The sequence below is a fragment of the Cryptotermes secundus genome, unplaced genomic scaffold, assembly GCF_002891405.2.
Source record: "Cryptotermes secundus unplaced genomic scaffold, Csec_1.0 scaffold816, whole genome shotgun sequence".
Taxonomy (NCBI): domain Eukaryota; kingdom Metazoa; phylum Arthropoda; class Insecta; order Blattodea; family Kalotermitidae; genus Cryptotermes; species Cryptotermes secundus.
The window spans coordinates 1641376-1668080 of record NW_019724601.1 but is presented as its reverse complement, the minus strand read 5'-3'; the positions used below and the strand labels follow the sequence as shown (position 1 = coordinate 1668080).

The 26705-nt window shown below is 40.3% G+C and overlaps 1 protein-coding gene across 5 annotated transcripts; it reads right to left on the bottom strand.

The window, feature by feature from the left end:
- Positions 1-1327: 1327 nt before the first annotated feature.
- On the bottom strand, positions 1328-26537 carry LOC111862491 (protein bric-a-brac 2). 5 transcript variants are annotated; one of them, XM_023847959.2, is made up of 9 exons: positions 26409-26537; positions 24453-24594; positions 22902-23066; positions 19880-20308; positions 7808-8048; positions 6699-6823; positions 3756-3888; positions 2804-3085; positions 1328-2244 (listed from the first exon to the last, which is right to left on the bottom strand). In XM_023847959.2, exons 2-9 carry the CDS (start codon positions 24588-24590, stop codon positions 1679-1681), a joined length of 2079 nt encoding a protein of 692 aa, XP_023703727.1. In that variant the 5' UTR covers positions 24591-24594; positions 26409-26537; the 3' UTR covers positions 1328-1678. The 5 variants fall into 5 exon arrangements, with proteins under 5 accessions (XP_023703727.1, XP_023703725.1, XP_023703726.1 ...); XM_023847957.2 differs by lacking the exon at positions 26409-26537 and adding an exon at positions 25747-26144; XM_023847958.2 differs by lacking the exon at positions 26409-26537 and adding an exon at positions 25747-26143 and having other exon boundaries at positions 6699-6808.
- Between the last annotated feature and the right edge of the window lie 168 nt (positions 26538-26705).

The window sequence follows — 26705 nt, the reverse complement described above, 5'->3', positions numbered from 1 at the left end:
ATTTTCTTTCCTTTGTCACCATGAATCATCATTAACATTTCAATTACAATCCCGAAACATTTCCAAAGGGAAAGACTTAAAAGGGATGACATTTTTCTGGAAGTAAGCTATATGCAAACAGCATTTACAAACTCATGGTACTTTTTACAAAAATTTAAATTATGCCAGTAACAAAGCCTCCATCAAGAAGCAGAAAATTTTTCATTACATTAATTTTGCTTGCAAAATGCGGAACAGAAAGGTCAATAAACACTGCAGAAAGCATCCATTCAGTTACATACTTCTTATTATTATTCTTTCGACTTCCATTTTTATGGGGACCATCCATTTCTTGTCTCCCCAGAGTTCTTGTCCTCAACTTTTTCCTACATTCTTCATTCCTTTCTTTGGCCTGCATGAAGTCTTTCCTAACCCTTTGCTTCCATTCCGATCAAGCTTTCCTGTTTGGCATATTGCTTCCTCAGTTGGCAGTTCATCTAAAGACACATGTCGATAACTCAACATTATGCAGCATTGGATTCTCGGATGACAGTTAATATGAACTTGAAGGGACAAAGGTAAAGTTGTCTCTGTGCTTAACTAATTAAGCACTATGCCATGAATATGTATGGGGGAGTGAATGTATAGATCCACATTTTCTTGACCTCAGCACTAGTTGGAGGTGAGTGGTTGGCTTCACGCTCCACTGACTTTACCCCAGGGGAAAGAACCCCCAGTACCCATTGGACAGGAGGCTGGGTGGGCCGCAGAGCCGGTCTGGATGACATGGAGAAACGAAAATTGTGGTCCCCACCGGGACTCGAACTCTGACGCCTTTGTTGCCCAGCCCATAGCCAGTCACTATACCGACTGCTACAAACTTTCTACGATATGTTGACTGAAACAAATTGATTCTGCAGTACCTAAAACATCTGAGACAGAATCATAATCAACACACGATGGGCATGAAAACGGCCACACCACAGAAGGAATTTCCTTCTGCAAGACTGCTCAATCGAGGTAAGACATACTCTCAGAGGTGTTCTAGACAGTCTACCTGCTGAAACAATGTGGCATGGATAGGCAGAAACCTATTCCTACAAATGTCTTGATTATATATGACAAGGCAAGTATGTATGTAGGCAGGTAAAGGGAGAAAATAAAAGTAAAGTAAAAAAGTAAAGCTATCCTTGTACCAGCCCGTGAAGGCGCTTTACTCCCTGGGAAAATTATTTAATTAATTCCTGGTACTCATTTCTGTTAGAGGCTGAGTAAACCCCAGGGCCTAGGTGGCTGGAAGGATTAAGTCAATTGGAATAAATCCAATGACCTCATCGGGACTTGAAACCGCAACCTTCTGGGCTTGTAGCATAGACCCTCAACCAACGATGCTACCGCGTGCCCCGGGAAGAAAAAAGTAAAGAACAAAAAGTCATGGATTACAGCAAACCCTTCCTGATGCTTGAGTTGGCTGACACTTACTCTGTGCATACTACTGGTAATCGTACATACCAACCAACAGTTAGTGTCTCCACAAGGACACAACACAACACACTACAGCCTGCAACTCTGAGTTCAGCTGTGCACCAACAACCAAGCTGACACACGCTGGGATGAGATGCGTATGTTGTCGTTCTGGAAGCTAAGATGGAAGAAGGTAGGCAGGAGGCGATTTACCTTCATCACATATGTGCACCCCTCAACTATTGCTGTGTTGCTGGTACATAGGGTGCTGCTGAGGTGAATGATGTTGTGGAGGTTGCTGCGGGAGGTGCTGATTGTGTGGGGGCGGCTGCTGCTGCTGTTGAGGTGACTGCTGGTATGGTACCACCATCACTTGAGGTGGTGGTGGAGGTGGAGGAGAAGGCCCGTCATCTGGATGGTGTCCTTCGGCTTCATACTTACCTCTCTTGAATCGTCCATACAAAGATGAATAAGGTAAATTATAATGGATGGCTGCTTGGTTAATACTCATATGTCCAACACGAACAGCTTCCAGGGCCTCTCCCATGGCGTCTTCTGACCACGGAGTTGGATTTGAACGTGACAGCTCTATGCCTTCTCTCTTGCAACGGCCATATAATGTTCCAGTTGGGATACCAAACTCTGTTGATGCTCTCTGGACTGATGTGGCCCCTGAACGGATGGATTCTAAAGCTCGTTCCAGGTCATCTGGACTCCAGGTAGTAGGTGCTGCGTTGAACGGTGCAGCTAAACGGATTCCCTCACGACGGGCTATCTTGTACAGGGTGCTGCTTGGTATACCTGTAATGTACCAATGGTACTACACATAATATGAGAGGAAATGTAAGTTTATGGCATTTATAAATGTGCTCTTTACAGAAATTTTAGTGTAAAAGGGGACATGATTCATATGAATCACAACATTTTGAATTAACTGAAGTATTGGTCAATTCTTATGGTACACCACCAAGTTTGCAGCTGAGAACCAGTGGGCCAGACTACTGCCCCCTTTCCCATCATAAAAGAAATACAAGGATTTCAAATTTACTGATGGCAGATTTTATGTAACACTGCAGATGCAAATGGAAAGAATATATTTTATTGGGGGTGTGGGTTAGATGTGATAACGCTGCTAAATGATAACAGACCTTTTTCCAAGTTACGATTTCTTGAAAAAAAAATTGCTTGCAGTTCAAATGGTATATGATATGAGAATAATAAACTAGGAAAGAAGTGGCCTAATTTCAGTTATTATCCTGGCAATCATGCAGAGGGACTGTGGAAAACAAAGAAAAAACTTCAGCAAGTAATAAGAAGACACTAGTGTGTAAAACCAGAAAGACTTACAAATTAAACTTACCATACGCTTTACTAGCTTTGTTGGCAGAAATTGTTCCAGTTCGTAACGCTTCCAGTGCATTGTTAAGATTTTCTTCTGTCCACGATTTTGTGGGGCCTTCCTTTTTGGGTGTGTCAATGCCCATACGATGGGCTCGCTGCCACAGCGTGGTGGAAGGAATACCGTAAGTTGCGGACGCCTTAGTTAAACTCATGTTGTGGTTCCGCAGGGCATCCAGAGCCTGTTCCATGTCCTCTTGAGACCATGTCTTTGGTCCACCTTTCCCAGCATCACTGCTCACATCTATGAGAAAGAAAGTAAAGGTAAAGCTATTCCTGTAACAGGCTGTCGAGGCTCCCACATTTTCTAGACAAACAGCTCACAGGTGGCGGTGAGGTTGTCAGCCTTATGAGGTGGTGATCCTTTATCCCCAGGAAGATTCCTGGTACCCAATTCTGTTAGACTCAGTCAACCCCAGGGCCATAGTGTGGCTGAAAGGATTAGGTACACTGAAAAAACCCATTCATTGGAACTCAAACCCACAACCTTCCAGCTTGTAGCATATGTTAAAGTCATAATCCACATCCTCCTTGCATGGGGTGCTACAAATTTTTCAGCTATTTGAGGTTCTCATGGTGCTTACTGAAAAATTACTGTCTTTTCGATTGCAATGTGTAATATGGTAGATTGTTACCAATGTTTCAAAGGAACCTGAGAGCTCCATATCTTTTACCCTGAAGACAAAGCCAGCAAATTCCTTAAAGATGTTGAATCTGCCATACTACATGATGCAACATCCCAGAAGACAGCAACTTCTAGCAGCATTATGTATTACTGCAGGGGTTCTCTGGAATTATTAGTCATCATTTCATGACATTGTCTCAACTGCGGATGTTATGTGGTGCCAAATGGGATGGGAAAATTCAACCGTTTGGGTGCAACGACAGCTTTGTAAATCTGACGACATACTTACCTGAATGACCTGATGACGATGGTATAAGCCCCAGGAGTTCCGGTGTTATCATCATGGTGTGCATTGTGTGTTCATCTTCACCCACACTTTGCTGCAATAGACCAGAACCATTGAGGTTCTGGTAGGTGGGACTCTGGAGAAATGCCCAAAAAATTACAGCTATATCAAACATTTCTCTATTACAATTAGTACATAAAAAATGGTATAATATAGTGAACCACATAATTCTCTTCAGGGCTTGAAAAATATTATCATCTGCTGTCCTGAGGTGAGCTGATTTTATGAATGAGCAATGAGAAATTCACAAGTCATTTATACCGCAATGCAGAAGTGGCACATACACAGGGAAAGCAGGACCCATCTAGCCTACAGACACCTAATTTCCAATGCAGATTCCTTTACCTCCAAGTAAAAATACAGCAGCCAGTGCTGTAGTAGTGTGAGATTTTAATTTCTATTTCCATATTATGTTAATCAACTGTTTCAACCATAATTTTTTTAATTAAAGTTAACGCATTCACTGCTAGGCACTTAAATGGCTCTAAAAGTTTGTAACAATGGCACATTAGTACAATTATTATGTTTTTGGACATTAACCATCGTCCTGTTTATTCTTCAAAACACGTTTTGGAGACTGGAGTCTGTCTCCATCTTCAGGTAAAACCTACCAACTAGGAGACAGAATCCAGTCTCCAAAACACTGTATTTTGAAAAGAAACAGGATGGTATTTAGATAGAGACAAGATGATGAATAAAATCCAAAACATAACAGTTGTACTTAAATGGCTGCTGTAAACATTGGGGGCAGTCACTTTACATTGTGTGTTATAAAAATAACATGTTTTGGCACCACAAACAAGTGCTTTTATCAACTGTGACAGTCAGTTTGGTGATTCTCAAGTGATTCACTTGGAAATGGTATAGATAATTGGGTTACCTATAAAGAATGGCACCACAAAGTTTTACAGCATTAAACACTGTGATACCATTATGGCGAATGACATGGCGCTTCTGTTGTGCGACCTATGTGCTGTCCTGCGGCTGGCACAGGAAGTACGGTCAGAGTGGCCACAATGGTACAACTTCACTGTCATCTATCAGACTTCTAGGCAACTATTTGAAGCCCAGCATGAACATGAGATAGATCTGGCAGTGAATGTACTAGCTGGGAGTAAAAAGCAAAGCTATCCCTGTACCAGGCCATGAAGGCCCATAGGGCTGTGAGATGTTGAGGGTCCCACATTATCTAGACAATCGGCTCAAAGATGGCGGAAAGGTTGTCAACCTTAAGCACTTGCTGCGCTTTACTCCCCAGGAAAATTATTTGTTTAAATACTTTCTCTTATGCTATGTATAGTGTGACCAGGCAAAGGAAAGGAACAATCATTTATATGTACGTGTATATGCAGTGATATACATTCAAATTACAACAGTTCATGTAAGTACAGGTTAACACAGTTTGTTTTATGACATTTTAAGTATCTAGACTATACAGTGTTGAATTGCAGGACTCGTGAATTTGTATGGATTTCAACATAAGTGGTAACGGCATAATCATGGTACTATCCCAGCATCTGTATGGAGGAACCAAGCAAAACAATAGAAAACCTAAGTCAGCACAGTCAGTGTTGTGGCTGAGAGTCAAACCAAGCACCTCCTAAATACGAGTTTAGAATATTACTGCTATATCAGCCTACTTAGTCTTACACTTCACGTGTACATGCATGCATAAAAGAGTAGGGAATGTCTGTACTAACTGGGCAACTATACGGACTCTGCCCCATGTAGTTAAGTTACATACAAATGAAATGCACCGACTCTGTATTATTACCAACCTGCATACCTGCACACATATCCCACTGTCAATGTATACAAACATCTTTCTCTCTACAATATAAAACTGTAATGATGCTTCTTGAGATTATGGTAACTTGATGGGCCAATGGAGTGCCATATGTCCTGGTTACAGGTAGCGTTAGTTTCTGACAACATACTCTCATCATCAGCTACTGGTCATCTGTATAAAATATGAGTATTTATACAAACTTCTTGATACCCATATTTTGCATTTATTCAGAATTGGACATTATGGCTGGATTGTGACTACATATATACTTATGTAGCAGTTGAGAAACTTGATATTAATGACAATGGCGGTGCTATTTCTTTCCAAAGGCTTTCTGATGACAAATGCATTTTCAGTTCAGTGAACAGGCAGGACTTCATATCACTTTTCAAGTTCTGATTAATTTCCGCAAACGACAATCGTTATAATGACAGTGGTTGACATATTTACTTACTCATGGAGCTGAGCCCTTCTTGAGGAGCTGCCAATTCTGCAGCTACTCAAGAATTTCCCAGCATTTTATGGAACCCGAAGGTTCATCACCGTGTTCACAAGAGCCCTCCACTGGTCCCTATCCTGAGCCAGATCTATCCAGTCCATACCATCACATCCTCTCTCCCTAAGATCCATTCTAATATTGTTCACCCACCTATGCCTTGGTCTTCCCTGTGGTCTCTTTCCTTCTGGCTTTCCCACCAATATCCTATACCCATTCGGGCTCCCCTATTCATGCTACATGACCTGCCCACCTCATCCTCCTTGACTTGATCATGTGGTTGACATACAGGTCTAGTATTTCAAGGGTTCCAGGTTTGATCCTAGCCACTCCCATTAATACAAAGTACAATCAACAGAACCAAGAAACAGAGCCAACTCCTGAATATACTGCTGACAGATTGCAGCTCTAAATTACTTTACAGCGCCTTTAGGTCTGAGTAAGAGAGAAGAAAAGATAAAAGAGTAAGGGGGAAGGAAGACAGTGAGATTCAACGTCAACGTCAGAAGGGGAGTTAGTGGAGTGCAGTTTCAGATCTGGCATGAAATACTAACAATGAATTACTGAAGAGATTTATTGTGGCAGAAAATAATATACTTACCCTATCAGACATGTGACTGTCAATATCAATTGTTTCTGCTTGCTCCATTGCTCGCAATGTCTCAAACTTGACCTTTACATTCTCCTCATCTCTAGCACCTTCTGATGTATCTGCAACAGAAACGTCTAGAACATAAAGAAAGACAACATTAAAATCCAAAAAATCACTGACATATAATTCATAATATATACACATAAAGTAAAGTAAAAGTAAAGCTATCCCTGTAAGAGGCCGTGAAGGCCCATAGCGTTGTGAGACGTTGAGAGTCCTACATTATCTAGACATTCGGCTCAAAGATGGAGGTAAGGTTGTCAGCCTTACGCGCTGGTTGCCGTTTACCCCTGAAGAAGATTCCTGGTACTCATTTCTGTTAGAGGATGAGTCGACCCCAGGGCCATAGAGCGGCTGAAAGGATTAGGTAACCTGGAAAATATCCGATGACCTCATCGGGACTTGAACCCGTGACGTTCCAGCTTGTAGCATAGACCCTCAACCAACTATGCTACTGTGTCCCTCTGCTATATATATATATATATATATATATATATAAAAACAAACTATTCAAGCTGTTCAATTAAGCAATTAAGATTGAATGAATAATGAAATATTGCCTGAAACTGAAAAGGAATAGAAAGAAAGACACAGAATAGGACGAAGGAGTTTTTTTCTTATGGTTTATTTTACAATGTTGTCAGCATGTAGACTCTATTCCAGATGTTAAGGTATTAACAAGCATTGAGTCTCAGAGGGATGACCACTCACCACTGGGTCAATGGGAGTTGAAGGGAAAAAAGTGTAGGGGGACACAAGGGCACTGGATGTATAGCCTAAGCGATGGACAAGGCAGACAGATGGGTCCATAAGTGTTAAAAAAAACACACACACACACACACAGAAGCCACTTATTAGCAGTGTGGCTCCCTGGTTATGGGGCTGTAAGACTGATGTCCCAGAATGACACCAATTTTTAAAGCAACAGCTTCAGAGCCATTGGCTGGAATGTCAATGGAAGCCTTCCTCAATACCCATGGGGTATATTTTCCACTTCATCACCCAGAACAATCTGCAAACATGTTTCTTTTGAACAATTCTCATACAAGTGAACGTACCTGTTAAGTCTCTGGTTCTGTCATGGGCTGAGCACTCGCTCATATCCATGTCTTTGACTAGTGTGGCTGCCGGAGCGGGGGGCTGGGCCTCAGGGGGGATGTCCACATCTGTTGCGTTGCTGGAACTGTGGCTTGTCCCTTCCATTACGATCTGTGGTGGCTGCGAGAGCCCCCCGTGGGGCGCCATCACCCCCGCTGTCGGCACAGCCCCATTCCCCAACTGCCATGAAACACATAACACCAACACAAGCTTTGATAACCATCGGCCACAATGATGCCATACTTTTTCTGTTCTGGTGGGGGCCAGACAGTCTATGATAATATAAAGTTCTCAGTTTTAGTTAACAATTATCAAAATGCACTATGTGATAACATTACCATTCCTAATTACAGGTTTAACTTCTATTGCCACTTTGATAAATCCTTGAAACTAGTTCCAAGATCTAACCCTTCAAACTGCAGTCATTATATGAAGCACATGCCTTAGAATTCAAGAACTCTACATTCTGCCAGCAGTGTGCATCTGCCTGTTCTGTATGACCTTCACAAGTCTTTGTAATGGAGAGAGCTTGTTTTCTGACGTAAAAGGTAAACAGGTAAAGCTATCCCTGTAACAGGCCGTGAAGGTCCATAGGTTTGTGAGACGTCAAGGCTCCCACATTTTCTCTAGATAATCAGCTCACAGATGGTGGTAAGGTTGTCAGCCCTACATGCCGGCCACCCTTTACTTCCCAAGAAGATTCCTGGTACTCATTTCTGTCAGAGCCTGAGTTGACCCGAAGATTATAGTGTGGCTGGAACGATTAGGAAAACTGAAAAAAAAAATCTGACTCATCGGGACTTTAACCCATGACCTTCTGGCTTGTAGCATAGTGCCTCAACCAACTATGCTACTGCATGCCCCGTTTTCTGTGAGGTAACAAATGATTTTTTTTAATATTATTCAGCTGAACCCCAGGCTTCAGATGATTAATTCATGGTTTTACTTGTATAAATGACTGCTGCACTGCCAAAGACTGAGCTGGAAGTGGAGCGCTGTAGTTATGAGCAGCACACAAACGTTCATTTCTGTGCGAGGTTTGAATGTAAAACCCCACCTTTCCCTCGACCCACAAAAAACTTCAGGATTCTTAGCAAAAAAAAAAAAAAAAAAAAAAACATAAGGCATGACAATGAAAGGAACAATCTTTATGCTCTTCAATCTTCATGAGCTAAGGTTTATCTTATTTTCTGTCTTGTATTTCACTGTCTACTTTACAGATTCTCAATTAATTCTTCTAGAGTGAAATGTTAAAACTTTATTTACATTGGAATTTTGTCTACAAGATGCCCCACGAGCACCCACAAAATACAAGGGAACACAACACTGCTCGTTTGCTTCGGCGCTACTGAGAAATATTTATTCACATTTAAGAAACAGTCTTGCAAACAGAATGAGCATAAATACCATCTTCAAGAATGAATGGTCACTCCCTTTAATAAGATTATACCACAAACAATTCACCTTTTCTCTTTGAGTGGCAAAAACTTCGCACGTTTCTGCAGGCTTGAAGGATGGATATAATAACGCTATTTTCAACATTATATACAGATTCTGTATGGGCTCCATGTACATCCCAATATCTTCTGGGCACTTATGCCCTAATATGGAAACAGCAGTTCCTCCGAAACACTGATGCAGCCATCTTCAGTACAGAAGAAATTGGATGAATGTTGATGCCTCTACCTACCCTGAAGACAAAGCTGTGGGTTCCTCTGCAATACTGGCAAAAATTAGGGCCACAGTGAGAGTCAACGCAATGCCCCAGTGCTCATCTTGAGAGGAGTCAAACTAGTGCTTATTGTAAAAACAGTTGCTGAACATGACTAAGTTATAGCCTGCCTCTTTAAGCTTGTGCACTTCGTGAGGTGTTTGTTGTTCAATTCTGTGCTTGAAAATGTAAAACTACTATTAAGGAACAATATGAATGGCCTTACATCATGATTCACGTTCACTTCTTTAAACCTGGAACAGTGTGCCAGCCCACTTGGGCACTTCAACTTAACTATTAAACGTATGAGCCTACATGGTATAATCGAGAAGATTACAAAGTTAATTTTTACAGCCATACAAACATCAAATCTCAAAATCCATTACAATATGGTAAGAAATGATGGACAAACAAGAAGTTCCAGGTAAAATACAGGGTGATTCAGAAAGATGGACACAATTTCAATTGGCTATATTTCCTGAATTATGTGTTGCATTTGAATTCTGTAAATTACACTTGATTATACATACATGGAAGTTTATAGATGTTCAATATGCCCCCCCCTCCTCCGGCTGCACGGATAACATCCAGACGGTAGCTGAATTCATCCTACACTTGATGACAAATATCTTGCATCACTGAGTTCACCGCAGCTGTGATACAGTTTCTTAGGTCATTCAAATTTGTGGGAAGAGGTGGTACACGCCACACAGTTGTTTGCGATAGTCCAAGTTCTCTACTAGCACTACGGGTTGACTTCAGTGGGCTGCGCTCAAAGTTCACTCGAATGCACTCCACGTTCTCCTCCGATACACGCGATCGGCCTGGGACGCAGTGATGGAAGGCACTAGCGGTAGTACTAGAAACTTTGTAACAGCCTCTTTCAAATGTACTTTACAGAATTCAAATGCAACATACAGTTCAGGAAATATAGTCAATTGAAATTGTGTCCATCTTTCTGAATCACTCTGTATATGAGCCTTAATTTCCTGCAAATGGTTTGAATTTATATCAAGTGGCTATGGCAAGGAATATAAAATAATGGTTACACAATTTAGTGATTCTTTTCCAGGTGTAACTTCCGCTAGCATACATTTTCACTGTATTAAATTTACCTCAAAATTTTGCATAGCCTCTATCTTCATTGCTGTAAATGAAGTTACTGGACATTTACAATCTACTTCGACATTAAACTGCATAAAGGTCATTAACTATTGCTATGAAATAGGAATTCTTGTGGCATCTCAAGAAAACTGTATGGTTTTACTGCATTCTTTACCGAGAGAAGAACACTGCATGTGGAGGCATGTCTGTCCACGACCCAGCATCAGTGTTTAAAATGCTGGACAGATGTCCGAGAATTCTGATTCTGAGCCATACTGATCCCAAACAAAGTCTACCTTAAAACCACAAATAAACTTCCCATGTACATCATAAACTGTTCATAAATCTCAAGTCTATGTGTCTGCCTGTGTTGCAGGATGAAGTGGCAGCAAACGGTAATATACACAAATTATGCACTGTAATCATTGAAAGTTCAAGTCAACTTCTGTCATAAAAAGCGAGTTTCAGTTTACTAATAAAAAATGGCACAAGTAATTGATAGAAGATTTAAATAAGGAATATACAAGGAGAGGTGGACAGGAATCGTGTTTCAGTTATTGACATAAATTAAAATATCTCCTCTCCTGTGATTCATCTCTCCAGCAATCTTGCAGCTTGTATGAAACATAGTATCTTTCTTCAAGCGGGTTCGTCAAAATAATGCGATTTCTTAAAACGAGTTCCCAGGTGATGAAATCATATTCCAACCAGAACCTCACTGTCACATACATGCGTGAGGATAGTGAAAAACTGTCATTATTTTGGGTACACTACTATGTTTATTGAAACTTTCAGCAATAGTTTCTAGTTATGTGGCACCAAGCAAGGCTGTTTCTACTTTGTCATGATACCCTTTTGTAGACTGGACCATTTATCAGCCTCTGTTCGAACAGGAGTAACAGTGTCCTGCACAGAGACGTGCCACTACTCTCGACAGGTTGCTATCAAATTCTGACAGTTTTCTAGTTACTTTGGCAGTGGGATCCTGAAGAAAATCCTTTGCAAGGTTTTGTCCATGTGTTGAATGCCAATTCTGTAGTTTACTTAATACTGACAGTAACAGAACACATGGTTTCAAATGACTGGATGACAGTGAATTGGAACTGACGTGGAAAAAAGTGTTCACAGCTCAATTCTGGTACAATACAAACATTTGCCCGTAATGACTCAGCCAAACCATGAAACATCCATCTGGACAGTCAGTGTGCTGTCCAAGATTTGAATGGGCACTGGCCAAATGCGAGTCATAAGTCAGGCTATAATCTGTATATGTAAACCTAATGTGTCAATGAATATGTAGACCCATGTGGTAAATGTATCATAAAAAAGTGCTGTTTTCGAGCGATCTCTATCCAGGGCTGGGAACTTGATATGTGGGAAATATCTCCACATACTGAAACTAACATTACAACTGAGCTCGAGTAACAGAACACAGTTTTGCCTTCACTGCTGCCTTAATAATACAGTAAATCAGTACCAATATATCGTAACATTGCAGATTTATAAATAATGGCATATGGTAACAGACGCTTTCACTGCAAGAAGACTGTCACATGCAAATACATGTTCTTCATCACGAGGAAACTAACAATTTGTAAGAGGCATGAGGTAATATCAAGAGTGAAACTTCATGACGACCACAGAGTTGAACCTCTTTAGTGTACACTCACATGTCGACTACTTTTAAAATCCTTGTAAAATATTGGGGATTTATATTTGCTCACTAGGCTCAACACACACAAACTAAATTATACTAAATCTGCCCCTCTGAACTGTTGGAAAAATATAAAGTATGTGTATATATGACAAAAAAAGATATTTCTATTTTGCTAATACAATGTCTGTTTGTAAACTGTACACATCAAAATATTCTGCAAGAAAAAAAGGCATAAATAGTCACTGAATTGTAAAGATATACAAAGTAACATCTATTATTACATTATCATCCGCAGCTCCTGAAGGGCTCCATTTGCTTGGTGATGGTTTACACTAATGTACTTCGAGTTCCCAATGAAGTCCCTACATGAAGAAACACAAATTACTCATGCACTTTCAACATTACAAAAGATAACAGTAACATACTGGAAAATGTTAGCAGATGTCCATGCAAAACCATGTACTAGAAAAAGGCTGAACAATGCCAATAAGCCCTCTCAAAAAAATCATGCTAAATTCAGATGACAAAACAATATCCGAGATTTATAAATCATTTCTGAAAGAAGGTTAAACAAGACATGATTACATTAGTTATGTCCGAGATCAAGTACAGAGTTTACTTGTCCCGACACCAAAATAATTTGAATAATGATTTTAAACCTATTAGAGAATGTGGAAGCTTTTGTAAATTTGGTAACACTTCTTCATACTTTCAGAAATGAGAAATAAAAATTAGGAACAAGGATCAATGCTGCACTTACTATATACTGCTAACAGGACTATGAAGGAACTATTTGTAAGCAATGGAGAAAATGTTCTGGTTACGTAAAACTGAAACCAAATTTTTCACCATCATGCAAAGTAATTTATAAATGTCAAGGACTATTAGCAACCAACAAATGACTATACTGAACTCAGAATTACAAAGGCCTACGAAACTGCCATACCGGCTAATCAATAGATAATTAACACAACACCATCTACTCTTATATCCCACCATTATTGGCGTGACGAAAAACATATCGGGTATATTGTTCCACATTTTTTGTGACATGATGTTTCACTCAATTTTGACACTTAAGGTATTTACGTTCGTTTACTGTGCACTTCATGCATCGAAATCCTGCCCAGCTATAATGGTCCCTCTGCAATATATGTCCGTTCCTGTGGAACCGCAAGAGGGCTGGGCAAGGACCCGTACTTTCACATCGGATTGAACTTCCCAATCGCACCCAAATTCGATTGGGGGAAAAAAAAAGAAAAAGAAAAAAGCCAAAACTTTCAGTGCAGCCTACGAGAACAAGTTTTCAATAAGATGAAATGCCCACTTAAAATGTCGTTTGAAACCCGCTCCCGAGGGCTACCATTAACGTCAATATTTAAGCCGATACTAATTTCTTTGTCTCTCTCTAGTGTTACACTTCAGAACACTCCATCCCCAAATACGTTTGCGCCATTTTGGAATTGATGTCATCTAATGGCAGTTCAGAACAGAACTACCAGAGGGAAAGATTTCGTAGCTCTGCTGTGTGCTGCCATCTACCTCCGAATACTTGAACGTTTTTATTGACGTGTTTTTAACGACAAACGGCTCGTTTTTTTTTTCCACCCTTCTTACTGAGACTCCCCAACCTAACTGATGAGACGGCGAGGGCGCTGGGGAGAACACGTATCCCAAGCATATAAGTTACATTTATTTTGAGACAGGGGTAATAAAATATAACAGGTAATCACGCCCCAGTCAAAGGGTCAAAACAGTTCGTTTCAAAGAAATTTACAAAAACCCATACATGTGAACTTACGAACCCATTGGTAGATCTTCGAATTATGGCTCTATCAAATTGCCACTAGACCTAACATCTAAAAACAGAATACTGTGACATGTAGACCCGAAACTTTGCAATAGCCGCGAGATAAGCAGTTATATAACACCCGTTGCCAAGTAATAGTTATCTAAACAACGGTCGTTAGGCAATGAGTAGCGATCACGTGGGCATCCCAACAGACGCGAATGTAACAATGAATACAGCAACAGAGGAACGGTGATTCCTGTGCCGTCTGTGCCAAGATGTTATAAGCAGGTCATTTGGGAAGCTCGCCTGCCAGTCAGTCAGTGGAGTGTACTGAATTGCTGGACGAGTTTGTCGGTTTGTCAAGGGTTACTGTAACTGAGGATGAGGGCAGTGCGGAATCGAGGCGAAGGGGGATGAACACGCTAATTGTGCAGTTACACAAAAACTTCCCAGTATTTTATGGAACACGAAGGTTCATTACCGTCTTCACAAGAGCCCTCCACTTGTCCCTATCCTGAGCTAGATCAATCCAATCCATATAATTCCATCCTATCTAAGATCTATTTTAATATTGTTTACCAACCTTCGCCTTGGTCTTTCCAGTGGTCTCTTTCCATCTGGCTTTCTCACCAATATCCTATAAGCATTTCTCTCCTCCCCCATTCATGCTGCACGCTCTACCCATCTCATCCTCCTTGACTTGACCATTCTAATTACCTTACTATCTGATGCCATACTATCATGATACTGAAAACGTTATTAAATAATTAAAAAATGCAACCCAACACACAGGCCATATTTCTCACCTGATATCTGGGATGTGTGTGAGGAGAAATAATCACAAAGAGTATGAGTCAGTAGTTGCAGCTACAATGTGAGAGGGAGGGAGGGTGAGGGTACTGTAACCAAGACCCCTGATTATTCGACTTGCACTCCATAATACTAGCTCGGTTATTGAACTTGGACAAGTTCAGCGCACACTGGGTCAAGCATGGCAAAGCCTCAAAACATGGTCAGTATAAGTCTGCAATAGTTAGATAAGAGAATATCCAGGTCTTAGATTAAATTAAAAAGTCTGCAACTTGTGACATGCTGAAAATACAGATTGTTTTCCAGGTCAATGCATGATTAGTGGTGGGGCCTAACTGCCTGGCAGAGAACTATGGATTTCATAAAGACTTCACCTGATTCATAGGATGATAAAGCAGTAGTGGTAATTCCAAGGACAGGCTCCTTCTATCTGTTTCACACTGTGCAGTAAAAACACTAATCTACAAATCTAATATCACTAGCATGTCTAAACATATTTATTTACAATATATAAACTGATGCTTTGTGTGCTATTAAACCTGTAGGGAAGTCATAATGGAACATTCATAATTAAAATATGTATGAAGGCATATAATTTGCCAGAAACCTTCCATACTGCCACTCATTACATAATGCAAAGATGAAGTAACAGAAACCTACTAAGACCTACTTCTACAAAACAACTGAATGCATAATACAAATATTATGTTTCTGGACATTCTCCATTAATCCTGTCTTTATCTAAAAACACCGTTCTGTTTATTTTTCAAAACACAATGTTTTGGAGACTGGATTCTGTCTCCATCTTCAGGTGAAACCTACTCAGTTGGGACCAATCGATACAGCTAGTCCGATGTCCAGAAACATAATATTTGTACTAACGTACCACTGTCACAAACTTCCAGATCCCAATCAACTGCATGTCTTTCAACAGTATTACAAGACTGCCATGAGAAAGCAGAACAACCCTGATGATGAAGAGTTCCATCTTCAGGGACAAAAAGCTGTGTAGTCTGAAGAAAGTCGACGGACATTTCAGAGAAACACGTTACCATCTGCAGGGCTGAAGAGCAAGCCAAGGCAGAATCTAGCATGAAGCAGGTAGCAAGCAAAGCCTGCTTCATATTGGCCTTCTTCTTGACTTACTCTTCAACTCTGCAGATGGAGGCAGCGTGTTCCTCTGAAATATCAGATGACTTTCAACAGACTGCACAGTGCACTTCATAACCGATACTCTGAGAACGTCATATCCTACACGTTTCAACATGATGAAATTTCAGCCGAAACAAGTCAGGTGATTAAGCACTCAATTAATGTGATTCTCACAAATTTCAGCAGACATTTTTATTTTATTGAATTAAAATATAGATACGTACAATGGTGATAATTTCATCTAAAAGGAAAGTAAGTTGCTAACAATTGTCTGGTGGACTTAATAACAATATTTCTTACAATCCAAGTAATGATTCCAGGGCCATATTAAATTCAGGACAGTTATGCAAGCCAACATATCCTTCTGGGTGAAAACGGACAATTCAACGTATGCTAAATGCTTGGCAGTGGCAGCCCTAATCCACATGGACTCACTCCCACCTCATGACAGTGAATACCAAAACCATGGCCTCAATGCTAGGAGGGTCTGGAGACGCTTCCAGGTCACAGTTCAATGTCAGAAAAAAGGTGACACTGCACATCTATACTCACTGTGATGTAAACTCATCAGAAAATAAACGAAGTGCACATGGTTATTCCAAAAATATCTTAAAACATTTTTAGCTATTTTTTAAATATTTTTAGTCATTAGGGTTCATCATGTGAATCTTCTGCAAATCCACTTCACCTAAGGTTCACACAAATCCTTCACTCAACTATGTAAAAGTTTAAGCATACACTACTAAAAATGAACCAAAATGCAGTGATGCCACGGTGTAATGGCAAAAGGGAAATTATACAAGATAATAAGAATATTTTCCGAGGTTTTATGAACACTAGTTTTACATGCATTTTTTATATATACTGCACACTGCATGTTCTACAAATCTCATAATTCTTGATTTAATCACCTCAGCAATTAGGTGATGAACAATAATTATGAACCAGNGTTGTCACTTGCAGATTTACTTATACTTCTTCAACCCTGAAGATGGGGGCGATACGTTCCTCCGAAACGTCGGTTAACACCACATATACACGGTGCCAAATCCCAGAAGACTGCTTTCTTCATAGTCACCGCCGTGAAAGCCTCAAATCTTACAGATGAATCCAGTCTATGTCCTCACAGTTTACTTCTCTAAGATCCACTTTAATACTATCCTCTCTCTCTCAACCTCCTTGATTTGATCATCTTAACAACATTAACCACAGAGCTGAAATTATCGAACACCTGGTTATGCAATTTTCTTAATACTCCTGTTAATCCTCTCATGTAGCATCAATAACTCTTATACATATCCACTATTTTTATAAAATGGAAAGTCAAATCATAGATGGAAGACCACACATCTTAGTACTTTGCATTACTACTGAAGTTTCTAAAACTGAATTAACGTTCTGCCAAGGAAACAGAAAACCACCATTCAGAGCTGTGGTAATAGGTAGGCAAAATATGGAGTGGAAAGAAAGGTTGATTCCCCAACTTTCCCACCCCTGTAGATAATTTACTATGGTACAGTTCACGACTATTTGTGTAAGTCATGTCTGATGTTTATGCTGCTGTAGTTTTCGTGGACTTACAAAAGTAGCAGCTCTATGTCCAAAAATGCGTCACCTGAATGATAAGTATTTTAATGGCGAAAAAAGGAAATGAGACAACGGCACCATGAAACACATTTCTGCTTATATCAACCTTCATTCATCGATTCTTCTTACTGTCCGTGATTACTGCTAAAAGACAGTGTTAATCTAGCAAGCGTACCTCTAATTCGTATTCTCACAGGTCTAGAAAATAATGACGTTTGAAAATTTGGTTCACAATTCCTAGCACTTTGACAATATTTACCATTTTACATTAAAATCATTTCTTCTCCATAAGGATATATTATATCCTAAACAATTAAACGCATCAATTTGTACCGGCATCCCACTATTAATGCTTATCTTGCCTCCAACTGGTTCCATTCCTCGAAAAATTGTAATTTTAGTCTCTTCAGTATTTATCTCCACTGAAAAATCTGCAAGTGAGACTACTTACTACCTGATATGAACGTACGAGGGGTGGGCCTTCCTGGCCCTTGCACCGCGACCTACAGTGGTCTATTGTGCTTTACTATCTGATAGGTAGTTTCTTGTTATCTGCTTGAATGCAATATATACAAAGTTTCTTAGAAGTCTCCCCCTTTCAACAAATGTAACTGAATTTTGATGGCAATGCATCTTGAACACAATGTTCAATGCATGACATGAAACCACAAACATTTGAAAACTTTTTCAGAAATAAGATCACCAACCTTCCTTTGCAGCATCACTACAGGCAGTATTCATGACCGATTTTAATTCAATTTATTCACCCAATAATTAGAAAAGGACAGAGAGAATAAACATTTGAAATCAATTTTATGAAATAACTGACATTCCTTAAAACAAAGCAAATGTAAACGGAATGCAAAGCAAAGATGGAAAAAACATATGTGTGTGCATCTCCATTTGATGCGTAAAGATGTAGACACAAGTCCGAGTATTGGATCTTCTTCGGCTTTCGTGAATTAGGCTTGAAACTGTTTCAGCTTGACAGCTGTTGAAAGTTTAATATGGGATGTCAGTTCCTACATATTTACATGATGTATTAACAATAACAGCGATATTAAAGAGAAGTAGGAAGTGGGAGGAAAGATGAAAGTTAGTAAATTGAACCTACTGAGATAAAATCTTGAACTTAAGGGATGTGCAGATTAGCCAAAATACAAAATAAGGCTTATATGAAGAACAAAATATTTATAAAGCAAATGGAAACACACACTATGGAGGGTGGGGGGGAGGATAAACCAGCTTAACTAAATGGACTACAATGAACTCTCACAATGTGCACTTTGGTAAGGTACAAAGTGATAGAAGAATATTATATATGAAACCCAGTAAACGATATAATGATACAAATTCCGTCCCAAGTGCAAACAATATATTATGTGTCCTTGATCTTGCTCCTCTACACTACATGTTTCGGCCTCAGACGGCCATCATCAGGTGTATAACACTCACGTTGCTGTCACACTGCACCCAGCCCAAAATTTAATATTTAAAACACTTTCCTTGTTATTATCAACATCTACTTCGTTGATATCTGTCTGGTTTGTAGATTATTTTTGTTACACACGTTAATTTTGATGTTCCTGTAGTAGCACTATAAAATCTTTAGTTCTAATTTTAAAATCTTTTAAAATTTTTCTCTAAATTTTAAATTTAAAATTGTTAGGCCGAAACATGTAGTGTAGAGGAGCAAGATCAAGGACACACAATATATTGTTTGCACTTGGGACGGAATTTGTATCATTATATCATTTATCGTATGGAGTGCAACAGGATGCTTAAATATAATATATGAAACCCAGTATTTGAAACTTTTTGATACTAAACCTGGAAGCAAGTGACACAGACAACTGGGGGGGATTATACTGCCTTATAGACTGCACACCAGAAATAAAATTGGTATCTGACATGTAACAAACAACTGAGATATTTTTCAAGAGTACTATTTTCTTGGATGTGACGGAGTAGTCTGGAAGAGGTTTATTAGCATTTGGAGTAAAGTACTGCCTCCATCTTCAGAAACAAAAACTTTGACTCTGCTGACAGTTGCAGTGCATTCCTTTGAAACACCGGTAAACTTCTATCTCACCACAGATGTCATCCCAGAAGACATTCTCATAGTTCACCAGCATGAGAACCTCAGTTCTCACACAAGACTTTTCACTTTCATCTCCACAACATGCGACATGGTAATTCAAGTCAATTCAGGTACTCACCTGATGCTGGGGCACTTTACTTTCCAGTACTACAACTGGCACTTCAGGACTATCATCTTCAGTCGACGTTGCCACGGTGACACATTCGGGAACATGGCCTTCTGGACGAGCAGACAGCTCTGTTACACCAAGATCAAGAACAGATGTCCCAGTGGGAGTACCAACACTTGACAAAGGCTGTGGTTGCAACTGCTGCTGCTGTTGGAGGTGGTGATTATGGTCACATTCTTTAAAGATTGCTCTTCGCACCATGTCTGGCCCGCGCTGGCGTTTGGTACCAGATAACCGGCGTAGCTTCGTGAATGAACGCCGTGATAAGATAGGAAGCGGCGTTACTTCAGCAGCTCCACAACCAGCATTCCCTTCCCTTCCTTCAGGCACCTCACACAAGCCCTTGATCTTCAGCTGGTCGGCAGTTTTCAGCAGTGACTGCAGCGTGAAGGAGAAATTCACATCACTGAATTTGGGTTTCATTTAAGAATACTGACACTGAATTAATATGCTTTTTTTCCCCTCATGCCCAACACAACTGGTTACAATACTGTTATGATACATCATGAAGCAGGGCTTCCAGAAATAAAATTTAAATAAACTTACTGCTGTGCTCCAAAATTACACCAGCACATTTTCCATGGACATATTAACCTTTAACGGATGGACTTTTAAATTGCCGGCAGCCCTCTGCGACCGGTATTTAAATCGCCCTAATTAATCAACATTGCAAACTGTCACCACTCCCAAAGAGTGCATGTGTCCTGCGTCATATATATATAACATTCAGCCAACTCGGGGTGCTGCTTGCGTCATATATATATAACATTTGGCCGTTAAAGGTTAATGGGAGTACTTACTTACTTACTTATGCATGGAGCTGAGCCCTTCTTGAGGAGAAGCCAAATCTGCAACTACTCAAGAATTTCCCAGCATTTTATGGAATCCAAAGGTTCAGGTGAAAAATAAATTATTAATATTGGTATATACTTTGTATATTATAAATTTAAGAATAAATGCTTTACAACAAACTGATGGAACTTCTTACTAAGAGTGAGGATAATGCAGTTAGTATAGAGAAAGGCTATGGGCTGGATGACCGAGGGGTCGGAGCTCGAGTCTCGGTAGGGTCAACAATTTTCTCTTCTCTGTGTTGTCCAGGCTGGTTCTGGGGTCTACCCAACCTCATATCCAATGTGTACCAGGCGTTCTTCCTTGGGGAGTAAAGCGGGGGAGTGGATGTATAGATCCACGTCTTCTTGACCTCTGCACTAGCTCGAGGTGAGTGGTCAGATTCACACCCCGGTTGCTTTACCCCCGGGGAAAGAGCCTCCAGTACCCACTGTACAGAAGGCTGGTTGGGCCCCAGAGCCAGTCTGGATGCTGCAGAGTTGACAAAAATCTCTTGCCCCTGCCGGGAATTGAACTTTGGCTATCCAGTCTGTAGCATGACATTATACCAACTGAGCTACCCCAGCTCTTCCACCATGTACAGCTAGGTTCAAGATTACAAAATCACTGAAGAACCACCCTAAATACTAGGCTGCTGTACTAGGTATGAGGCAGTTGGAGCTCTTCACTGATGATCCTTCATGGGGAGTGTCAAGGGACATACCGGCCTTAGAAAACAAGCAATGCAGGCCAGGCCGGTGACTGAACTGCTGACTGGTCATTTTACATTAAGATAGCACCCACACATTATGGGCCTCTTGGAAAGCATTTATGTGTGGGACAACTCATCGTCCCACAATTTACTTTGTCAATGCCTAGTTTTCACCAGACACAGACTAGAGATCTTCAGCTCTGTATGGTTACAGGTGACAGCAATAAGCCTTCAGTCAGGATGTTTCTGGCCTTAGCACCATGGTCACAGGACCCATGTACAAACTTCTTAACAAGCTATAAGCTCACAACACATCGGGGGGTAGTCTGGGTTGTTACGAGTCTGACGCTCCGGCCGAAACTACGTTTGGAAAGCTTCGGTGATCTGGCAACACTGCCTTGGGAGACGCTTGGCAGCCCTGTATCCGCAGCCCACCCCCTACCGCCTGCGGAGGGGGTGGCTAGCAGGAGGGAATGTGTAGCGGTAGCCAGAGGAGGAGTGGGTAACGAGGCATTTGAGAGAGAGGTAGTGGAGGCTTCTAGGGGAGCGACGACGACGCAGTACAAGGAACCGCAGGAGCAGCCGGCAGGGAGTTGCGGGCGCCCCGAAGGGTCCTACCTTGGAGAGAAAGGGGAGTTTCGAACTTGGGCCAAAGGGCGGTAAGTAACGGAATACGGGCTTACCGAACTGTTTGACCCACTCAGGTATGGGGAGGCCCCCTACCTTGCCAAATTAACTTCCACCAAATCAAAAAAGGCATACGGTGGAACGGAAGAGTTTGGGCCCCTCCGGAGTGGACTGGGGTAGTGAGGACCGTCCACTAGGTCCACTGTATTTTATTTATATTATACCAGCAATAAACACAACTGTATTATGTGTAAACTGAGATGGGCAGTAATGGCCTACCCGGCCCATTAGGATCCCCCACCCCCATAGCAACCAATTCATAACATGGTGCTTAGAAAAAAAGCCCTGTGGCTTTAGTCCGCAAGTGAACTATACCAAAAGAGTGACTGCTGCTTGTACGCAAAGTTAGTGACAACTTTAGTGGATAGAGGGTATCGCGTAGTCAGCACAACGAATCCCCATGGCCATCAATTTTGCTTTTCTAGACTGGAGCCGCCATTTCTTTGAAATTGCTCCTCAGTTATCTTCACGAGGCTGAGTGGACCCTGTTCCAGACCCACTACTTCTCAGACCTGGACTTCTGGATCCGAAGTCAGGTACTCTGACCACTAAACCACAAACTGGAAAGATGTCCCCTTCCCCCATCCCAAGTCAATAATATACAGTTTTCTACGGTAACAGATACGTTTCGGATGCCATTGTAGAAGTTGTTCCCCGACATGTGTAAATCCCAGGTTCAGAGTGTCACATGAACACTGCAGTCTGTGATAACTGAAAAACAGCAAAATAATTATTGCATACCTGTAATTCAGCTTGAGACACGTCGATCTCTCCACGATAAACGAACTCAATAATGAACTTCAAATCACTAAAGCATACATCCTGTGGCATAATTATTGTTGGATGTTTGCATGGATTTTCTAGGAGCAGCTTCTGAAAGTACGACGAACATGCAGACAACACAACCTACAAAGACAGAAAAATATAAACACTTTTTAATTTTCTCATATAAAGAGAAATAATTTCCAAGGATAGTGGGGATCATGGCACATGAGGCTTCCACCTTCTTGCAAGTTCTGTTTCTTGTTTTGCTTATGCAGACCACAAAATAAGCAGACATTTAAATATAGAACACACAATGAACACAATTTCTAAATACAAAATTGAAGATAATGCAAAGAAAGCTTAAGGAAACTGTCGTCTTCATCCTCTGCCACTTCTGAGTACAGGAATCATTTCTGTGTGTGAGGGGTCCTTTGGCCTTTCTATTTTAGTGTCCATGATTTGCAAATTCAGTAATGATTATTTTTAGTCTTATAGAACGTTGGAATGCTTGTTAGTCTTGTTTTTTTAATCCCTTTATGTTTACTGAAGGGTGGTTGATGGTCAATTCGTTCCTTGTTCTTTATTTTCTCATTCATTTTCTCTTTTGTTTTCCTGTATTTTATGGGATGGAAATGAATGTGGAAAAAACAAAAGTAATGAAAATTTCGAGACAACCAACCCCAGTCACAGTAAAGATAGACCAAAAACAACTGGAGAATGTGAAATGTTTTAAATATTTGGGTAGCTTGTTAACAGATGATGGAAGGTGTACTAGTGAAATTAAATCCAGGATTGCCATGGCAAAAGCTGCATTTAGCAAGAAGAAGAATCTTTTTACCAGCAAATTGGACTTAAATTTGAGGAAGAAACTAGTGAAATGCTACATTTGGAGCATAGCTCTGTATGGGGCTGAAACATGGACACTTAGGGCAGTAGATCAGAAACATCTGGAAAGTTTCGAAATGTGGTGTTGGAGAAGGATGGAGAAGATCAGTTGGACCGATTATGTGAGAAATGAAGAAGTGTTAATTAGAGTCAGCGAGCAGAGGAATATCCTACACAAAATAAGAAAACGGAAGGCCGAATGGATTGGTCATGTTTTATGCAGAAACTGCCTTCTAAAAGAAGTTATCAAAGGAAAGATAGAGGGGCGGATAGAAGTGACAAGAAGACGAGGAAGAAGACGTAAGAAGATGCTGGATGACCTTGGGGACAGAAGAGGATATTCTCATTTGAAGGAGAAAGCTCTAGATTGCATTAAGTGGAGGAACTGTTTTGGAAGAGACTGTGGACCTGTCGTCTTGATGGATTACTGATGATGATGATTTTATGGGATGGGGTGCTTGGGTTATTTATTTGGTTGTGACTATATTTCTTACACTTTGATTTTGTTGAGATTTTGCATTTGTTTGCCAGAGTAACTGATCATTAACAGAAATAATCCTCAGTAGCCTAAATTCACGGGAAAATATTCACAGTTTCTTCGAATTACAGACTGAACGTGTATGCAGTATGTAGATAGTATACCTTATGTGCCTTGAGGGATGAGTCATTGCATGCTAAAGTAACATCAACAAACGCCTCATTGCGTAGAAGTTGATGGAACACCGATGTCATATTGGATTGATAATTATTCCAGCGCAGGCAGTAATGCTGGCCTGCCATGATGCTGAAACAAAATAAACATAACATAAACACTTTTCAGTTTTCGAAATTAAGAACATCAGAAATTATTTTTATTCAAACAATTGTTAACAGAACATTAATATTTTCTGTTTAATATATATGAAATCATAAACAATTATGGGACTTGACTGTAACCTAAATACATAGAAACAGCATGCATACTATGGTCTGCAACAGTGCCCCTCTAGTTACACTATTATCTATATCCGTAACTAACTAAACAGAGCACAGTTTTTCAGAAGACATCAGTTGCTTAGCTATTCAAGAAATTTACAGCATTTTACAGAACCTGAGGGTTCACTCAAGTGGCCACATCCTCCCATCCTATTTCCCTGAGTGAATTTTTATACTATTTTCCCAAATACATCTCAAGCCTTCCAAGTGGTCTCACTGCTTTGTGTTTTTATATCAAAATTTTGTATGTATCTCTCTTCTCTCCCATGTGTGCTAGATGCTTCATCCAACTCCCTCTATTTTCTCATTCCAATATCTGGGCAGATCACAGTGGCTGTGAGATCTAAGGCATGAATTGTCTTTGCCCACTTGAACACCGGTATCATGGGTTCAAATCCCACTTGAGGCATGAATGTCTGTCTATGTTTATTCTGTGTCCATGTTGTCCTGTGCAGGTAGTGGCCTGGCGATTGACTGACCCCCATCTAAGGAGTCCTACTGACTGTCTACAAGATTAAGAAACTGCAGTAAAATGAAAGGTTTCATGGATGCCATATGCTCCAGAGGAAGCAAAAAAAAAATATGAACGAATATCTAGCAAGAGTACAAATTATAAATTCCTCAGTATGTAATTTTCTCCAGCCTCTTGTTACTTCCTCCCTTTTGGGTCCTAACATTTTCCTCAGCAACCTGTTTTACGTTTTTCCCTTAATGTGAGGAGCCAATATTCACACTCATATAGAAGAGGATAGTTCTGTATATTTAAATCTGTGCATATTTATATAGCATACAGGAAGACAAAAGATTGTAAACTGAATGGTAATAAGAATTTCCCGAATTTAAACTATTCTCAACACCCTCATCAATATTACATGCAAAACATACCATTCATTTCAGAATCTTAGCATACACTATATCTGAAACATGCCGAAATAAAAATGCTATCGGTTAAAATATCTACCAATGTAATGCCAACATCTAACTTTCTGAAGAAACACTTTCATCACCGGGTTATCTCGGCAAACTCTCGTTATCACAAACATAAGGGAAATATTCCTTCCGAAAGGAAACGGGGGTGGGAGAACGTCAATCATCGATTCCTTTGCTTCTACTCCCGACTTCGTCATTCTCTCTCCCTCTCCGCATTTGGGACACATTCGGACTTCAGGTTTAATTACTAAATTTGGAAATATGTTGATTAAGCAATGAAGAATTAGAATATTCGTACAATGACGAATGACGATGCGCATTCTCAAACTCAATCGAAAAGGATGAAGTGAAACGCGCGGCTAGAAAGCGGATGACGGAGAGATTAACTAGGGCATGAGCTGAAGTTCTCTTTCTTTATATTCCGTCGCTCTGCCGACTGCTGACAGCATATTCCAGGCAAATATTTTGTTTTCCTTCAACAATTATAATTACGTTCGGATCACTGTCACAGAGATATATCATTTGTTATACAACGATACAACCATTCATCTTCTATTACACACAGCGATAAGAACAATATGCAGGAAATCACTTCCAGGGCGTTCTCTATTCTTTCTCACGGATTTTTTTTGAATACATTTACAGACTTTAATCTTACTGTGAAGCTCAAAATAACGTGCTAAATTCTCTTACCTGTTAACCTGGCCCTAAATCTATGAACAGACAGTCACAGCAATCAACACCACAGCAGAAAACAGTGTAGACGATTTTTAAGCTATTTTGTTGTGGACCTACTTCTTCCTCTCAGCTCTCTCTTTTGACTTTTCACCGTTCTCCTTGCATCCTTTTCTCCTCTCATTTCCGTGAAAGGCGAGTAAATTAGAAACGAAGAAGTCAAACCATTTTAGAGGGAGCCCCGCGAACGTGATTGCGTAGTGAGCAGAAATTGGTTTCTGCGCAATGTAGAACTAATTTCCCCCTAGCATTTCG

What these genes read in the sequence shown, in the direction of transcription:
- LOC111862491 (XM_023847957.2), bottom strand. An exon ending in TGTCTCAAGCTGAATTACAG is followed by an intron (nt 20,309 to 22,901) that starts GTATGCAATAAT and finishes TTCACGCTGCAG; the next exon opens with TCACTGCTGAAAACTGCCGA. An exon ending in ACAGTCACATGTCTGATAGG is followed by an intron (nt 3,889 to 6,698) that starts GTAAGTATATTA and finishes GCATTTCTCCAG; the next exon opens with AGTCCCACCTACCAGAACCT.